The 6,906-nt window shown below is 40.7% G+C and overlaps 1 protein-coding gene across 1 annotated transcript in view; it reads right to left on the minus strand.

The window, feature by feature from the left end:
- Nucleotides 1-1,244: 1,244 nt before the first annotated feature.
- The window catches only part of Lin28b (lin-28 homolog B), a 108,098-nt gene continuing 102,436 nt past the window's right edge, over nt 1,245-6,906 (minus strand). Inside the window, exon 7 of the mRNA XM_021205337.2 lies at nt 1,245-6,106. Within this exon, the coding sequence (XP_021060996.1) occupies nt 5,740-6,106 (367 nt within the window). The 3' untranslated portion in view covers nt 1,245-5,739. The remainder of the gene's footprint in view (nt 6,107-6,906) is intronic.

Below are 6,906 nucleotides of genomic sequence, written 5' to 3' on the forward strand. Positions count from 1 at the left end.
GCCAGCAGCCATGTCAGGAGGCTCACACCCCAGCCAGCAGCCATGCCAGGCGGCTCACACCCCTGCCAGCAGCCATGTCAGGAGGCTCACACCCCTGCCAGCAGCCATGCCAGGTGGCTCACACCCCTGCCGGCAGCCATGTCAGGCGGCTCACACCCCTGCCGGCAGCCATGTCAGGCGGCTCACACCCCTGCCGGCAGCCATGTCAGGCGGCTCACACCCCTGCCGACAGCCATGCCAGGCGGCTCACATCCCAGCCAGCAGCCATGCCAGGCGGCTCACACACCAGCCAGCAGCCATGCCAGGTGGCTCACACCCCAGCCAGCAGCCATGTCAGGAGGCTCACACCCCTGCCAGCAGCCATGCCAGGCACCTCACACGCCAGCCAGCAGCCATGTCAGGAGGCTCACACTCCTGCCAGCAGCCATGCCAGGCGGCTCATACCCCAGCCAGCAGCCATGCCAGGCGGCTCACACCCCTGCAACTCCAGCTCCCAGGCATCTGATGCCTCTGACCTCCAAGGACACCCCAACTCAGCACACATATTCACAATTTAAAAGTTGTTTTTAACTCTTAGAAATTATAAATGATGTAGGGGTCATAGGACACCAAATAATAAAGCCAAACATCCTGGAACAGAGGAGAGTTTAATTGGACTAGGCAGGGTGCAGCACTGAATAGCTCACCAATCTATTTGACAGTGTATCACTACTGCACAGCTTGACACTAACACTAAATTTCTGGTACTGCTGATTCTAATTTTTTCTTTCCAAATCCTCATAATTACTAGGAGAAACCTGTTTAGAAAACTTCTAAAATGATTTCTCCAAGAGGTTTTTATAAGCTTCATGCCATTCTTTCTGGCCACACAAAGGCTAGGTCTTGATTTACAAGTTTATACAATTCCTGATGATAATACTGGACAACCCAGATGAAGACAAGCCACCCCCTTCCCCCCAAAACCTTCCATGTTTCCCACCACTACCAGACCATACTGAAATCTTTAACTCATCCTCATATTGGCAAAAGTACCTCTGAAGCTACTTGGGAGGCAGAGGCAGGCGGACTTCTGAGTTCGAGGCCAGCCTGGTCTACAGAGTGAGTTCTGGGACAGCCAGGGCTACACAGAGAAACCCTGTCTCCAAAAAACCAAAACCAAACCAAACCAAACCAAAACCTCTGAAAGAGCCCTTTATCCATTTACTTAATTTCTTAATCACAGAAATCACAACACACAAAATATCTCCAAACCCATCTTAAACACCAACATTATATCTTTTATTTTCTATCATGTAATTTTAAACCTCAAAACATCAATAGCCAACAGAGTAAGACATTCGGTACAAAGACAGTCTTAGGCCCATGTCTGCAGAGAGCAGTCCACCAAGTCCGTGGAATGCGCTGTGCCAGTCCAATAGCAACTCCTCCTTTGTTCTCTCTAACGCAAGTTCAAGTGTATCTTTAAAAAATGTTCACTTGTAAACAACATGAATCAAAATGGAGTAAGGTAATCTAAATTCTAAATGAGATAATTTCCAAATACTAGATACAACACTGCATTAAAGACATATAGAAACCAGGGTTCACTTTGGTCTTTATATGGATAGAGTTGTTACCACCACAAAAACAACACATACTAATTAAAGCCAGCCTGGTGCTAAGTGCCTGTGGTTGATAGCCAGAAGTGATTGAAGAGGTAGTCGGTGCCATCATTTCCAAGCTGGGACCGTCAAGGGGTAAGCCACAGGTGTGTTGCATATCCTGACACTTTCTCGCCGTACAGGACTCCACCGTAACGCCATAGTTCTGTTCCAAGCATAAGGTCAACAATGAATCATAGGTCACTGTCTCACTTTAAACGAACAGGAGGTCACAGATCACACAGGCACATCTTGAAGAGGCTGTTGACAGTATTTAAGACAGAATTGGATGTTTTCAACAAGTTGTTCTTTTTCTAAAACAAATAAATCTCATTAAGACATCTAGAAAATCAAAGTCAGCACAACTCCACTTGCACACACTTCCCTAGATTTTATACCAAAATGGGAAATTACATATATATTTTATGATAAACATTTCTTAGAGAAAACAGATAAATTACTTTAAATTAACTTTAAGACTTACTGAGATTCCCCACATCCTGTATAATTCATCTTACAGTGAATGTTACAAGGTTTATTAACACTTATGGGCTTCTATTCACAAACTACATACAACCAGCGGCAAGTTAGGCCTGCCCTGGTGCAAACTAAAGCTCAGCCAGAATACAAAAATAATTGGCAATAAAACAGCCTATATCTGGGAGGTGGACTGATGCTAGTAACGTGATGACTTTATCTTTTTCTTTAGATTGCACACTAAAATTTCCAAGTTATAAGCAGATAAAAATCTTCCTAAATTTTTCATTTGTAAAAATACATCCAAAGACTAGAAATGCAAGTATAAAAATGTGTCCACTATGACCTGCTGTGTAGAGAGAATGAATAGCTCGCAGGCTAAAGGCTGGTAGTGAATCATTTTTTAGGAATTACATTTGTGTTGATATGAGGGGGAGGTCAAAAGATGGCTCAAACCACACCCCACTATTAGGAAACCTTGCAAAGTGGTGCTCCACAGACCCCATTCCCCCCTGGCTCAAGGCAGCACAGCACTTTAATTTCGCCCATGGCACGGTGGTGCCAGTTAGTTATGTGTCTGGGACCTGGAATGCTGCAGTATGCTTGGCCTTCAGTACTGTAGAGATACAAGAGAATGGGGTAGGAATCTTTTATAACACTTGTCAGCAAAATGCAAACCCAAGTTTGCCTTTGTTCCCTCTCCTGCCCCGCACCTCTAGGCAACAGAGCTATTTTCAAGATTGTTTCTGTGTTCTGTTTTGCTTAGGATAAATTAGAGTGTCCATACTTCCTTAAATTTAATACATGATAACTCTGAGGAAATGCTTGGAGACTTTGTTACACAACATGAGAAGTCTATGAGAAAAACAGGTGTCTTTTCAGAAACATGCAGTTGCAAATGCCTATCTGTGCTACAGATTAAAAGCGTCTGTACCAGGGAATTAATTATCAGCAACCCGCAGGCTGCAGCAGCATCAAAGTGTGCTCTGTGGTAGCTGGGAGGTAGCCATTTGCTGTAAACAGAATTTTCACTTGTGTGAATGAGCAAGTGCTCATATCAGTGAATTCACATCTGCAGGGAGTGGAATTTTGCTTTATAAGACTTTGACATGAAATTTAAAAAGGAAGGACCAATATCTGATATTCAGAAGTATGATCAATGTCAAACTCAGAGGTAGTTACTAACAAGTATATGTACGTACATAAAGACTTAATTTATTTGGCTTGCTCTGAGAAAGCAGGATTATACATTAGTCTGAAAAACAAAAACAAAAACAAAAACAAAACCCAATAAAAACATTATATGGTATGTTCCCTGAGCAAAGTTCTTTGTCCTGAGCATGTAATAGTGACACTATTTTCATATAAAAAAATAAACTCTTAACCATAAGATAGGTTTGGTATGTGCTTTTAGTAAGTCAGTCTGGTCAGATGCTGAAAAAGAAGTTGACTGTACCCATAAGGTCTATAGTTCAAGTGTTTCTGAATTTTCTACTTTGTAAAAAATGACCTCAGCTCTGAATGTAAACAGAATGTCCAATTTTCAAGACCATTATTTCCTATTTTTATAGACAAGGAACTTTGGTTTGAACGTTCAAAGTGACCTATCATATTTTGCTTGTACAACTGTTACCTTGTTCATTATACTTGGATGACACTTTGATTTGTCTACATAATTTAAATAAGCTTGAAATCCTCACGTAAGGCAAGGCAGCACTTCTCTATGGCTACATCACATTCAATATCGTCAAAGGTAAGCTCTGTATTACAGCACACTGATACTTCAGTAAAACACTATAGGAATTCTCATAAATACTGTCAAGAAATTCAAGCTACTCTGGAAAAGACTGGTAAGCTAGCTGGAGACAGTTTCTTCTTCTAGTGGCTTGATGAAACCTTAGCGTCACCCAATTTCTAGGATAAGACTCACAGGAGGAAGTGACTCCTCCACAGTATGTGTCTCATACGAGTCACAATGCTTTCTTGTTTGATTATCTGAGCTTATAACAAAAGGCCCATATAGTTACAGTCAAAATTATGCGCTGCAATCCCTTGGTACCTTCTTGAAGATGTTTCAAAAGTTTGCTCATGACATTTAGAACCAGGCTAACTCCATTAAACACACACACACACACACACACAAAAACCCAAAACAAAACATGATGGAAAACAGCCCAATACTGCGATCAGTTCCTAGCCAATCTTAGCAAACTGAGACTCCATCTGAGAAGATCCTATGACTCGCTCTGAATGCTTATCCTGAATCTATCACACAGCTTACTTCTGCTTCTATACTCAAGGAACCTGCCATGGCATCAATATTAACATATAAAGTATTTCTAGCCACAGAACAGTGGGCACTTTGGTAACTCTGCTCCACTTATTCACTCTGTTGGCCATCAAACACTATTCTTTTTAGTATCATTCACGGGCTGTATCTATTGGGCAACTTAATTTTCATTCTAAGCCCTACTATTTTATTTCTATGCTGCTTTTGTTTGCTTTAGAAACAGGTCTGAGGACTCTCCAGGGGAAATAAAAACAGCTACCAAAAATATACCCAAATAATTAAATTGTTCTCTAAGGCTTCAGTAGTAAGTAAGAGGCCTTCCTGTTCTAAGTGATGGTTCAAAAGCTACTTAGTCAGAGGAGGTTTCTGTTGCCACAATCCCTTAAAGACCTCAGAACACTTGTAAAAGACCTAGGATCAAAATACCACTGAAAAGGATCACATTACTATATACATTACCTGCCCCTTCATTTTTCTTAATAGGCATGTAATTTACAATCAAACCGAATAAAAGACACTAAAATATTAGCACAGGAAGTTCACATTCATTGTCTTTTCTGGAGCTAAGTATCCAAGGATCGAAAGCTTATGGCAGTTGGAGGCATCTAGATTGAAGTTACTGCCTTCAAACAGGAGAAGACAGATATCAGCAACAGCAATACACTTCATCAGCATCCAGACAGAGTTATGAATACAGACTTGGGAGGCACCAAGTATCCCAAAAGCCTTTAGTACCATTTGACTGGCAGCTCTGAGATCTGAAGTATGCTTTGGTTCACATGAAAGTTAACAGTCACGTGATTTTTTTTTTTTTACATAATATAAAAGAAGTAGTATTTAGGAAAAATTCCAAGGGTTAACTCTGAAACCATCTCAAATGCTTCACATGGATTTTCAATGCTTAGAGATGCCCAATTATCTGAGGAAGAGTATGTGCTTATATCTACACACACACACACACACACACACACACACACACACACACACACATATACATATATATATATACATATATATGTATATATATACATATATATGTATATATATATATGTATATGTGTGTGCCTGTACTCTTATATGAAATCCTCACACATACATACAGATTCAGGTCTCCCCTCTCACTTATGCACATACTATATGTAGTATCTCAATTCTATAAAACATGACACCCTGCTTATATGTAATTTGCTTAAGAGTGATTTGTCTAATTAAGAACTTCACAGTTCCTCAGCAGTAGTTAAAATCCCCGGTCGGCTGCTCTCTATGGAGCACGATTCCTCTGTGCTTGCATGAGGTAGACTCCCAGCCGGGTGACAAGAACACTGATAAGTACTAAGTCTTTTTCCGTTTCTGAATCAAAGGCCCCTTTTTGGTTTGCTCTCCTATTGCTGCAAATGCATTCGTGGAAGAAACTTCTTGGGGTGACCTGTCTAAGCGCTCTGCCATTTCTGACTTCACCTCCTGAGGAAACAGCGCTGTGCAGCCATGACCCCCTCCCACTTCTCTCGGTGCGGCAGAGCTGCATGGCTGTGATTCTGCCTCCTGTCTTCCCTGAGAACTGGCAGGCAGCTGAGCAGCAAGCTTGTGCGGGCAGTTGGCCACCATGTGCATGATGCTCTGACAGTAATGGCACTTCTTTGGCTGAGGAGGTAGACTGCATTCTTTAGCATGATGGTCGAGACCACCACAGTTGTAGCATCTGCAAAGAAAAGAAAAAAAAAAAAAAAACTTAAAAGTCGGTACTGTGTATCATTAATTTAAAAAAAAAAGTAGTGATTATTGAAGTAATTACATATATAAAATTTTAAATTACCAAAGTTCAAAAACTATCAATGAGATCAGTTTATTTTAATGTGACTTCTTTAAAGTATATATTATTTATACTGATTGCTTCAAAGATTACATCACAAAAATGTTCTAGCAACTTTATATAATTTAGTTCTGTTAAGTACAACACCCAGTGAAAGCACATAAAGCACAGTGTAATAATTAATGTTTCCATATAGAAACTAGTCACTCACCAGGCACTGGTGGTGCATGCTTTTAATCCCAGCACTCAGGAGGCAGAGGCAGGCGGATTTCTGAGTTCGAGGCCAGCCTGGTCTACAGAGTGAGTTCCAGGACAACTAGGGCTACACAGAGAAACCCTGTCTCGAAAAACAAACACACCAACCAACAAACCAACAAAATAAATAAATAAATAAATAGCCCAAACCAACCCAAAAACTAGTTGCTCAAATTTAACAGGCTATCATGAAAGAATAGTTTAACCCACTAGATGGCAGTCAACAATAAACCAAAAAAATCCACCAGTTGGCTTTAAGACAAAAGAAGTCACTACATATGCACTCACTGATAAGCGGATATTAGCCCAGAAACTTAGAATACCGAAGATACATTATGCAAAACAGAAGAAAACCAAGAAAGATGACCATTGTGTGGATACTCCATTCCTCCTTAGTATAAGGAACAAAATACTCATGAAAGGATATAGGTACA

The sequence above is a fragment of the Mus pahari genome, chromosome 9, assembly GCF_900095145.1.
Source record: "Mus pahari chromosome 9, PAHARI_EIJ_v1.1, whole genome shotgun sequence".
Taxonomy (NCBI): Eukaryota; Metazoa; Chordata; class Mammalia; order Rodentia; family Muridae; genus Mus; species Mus pahari.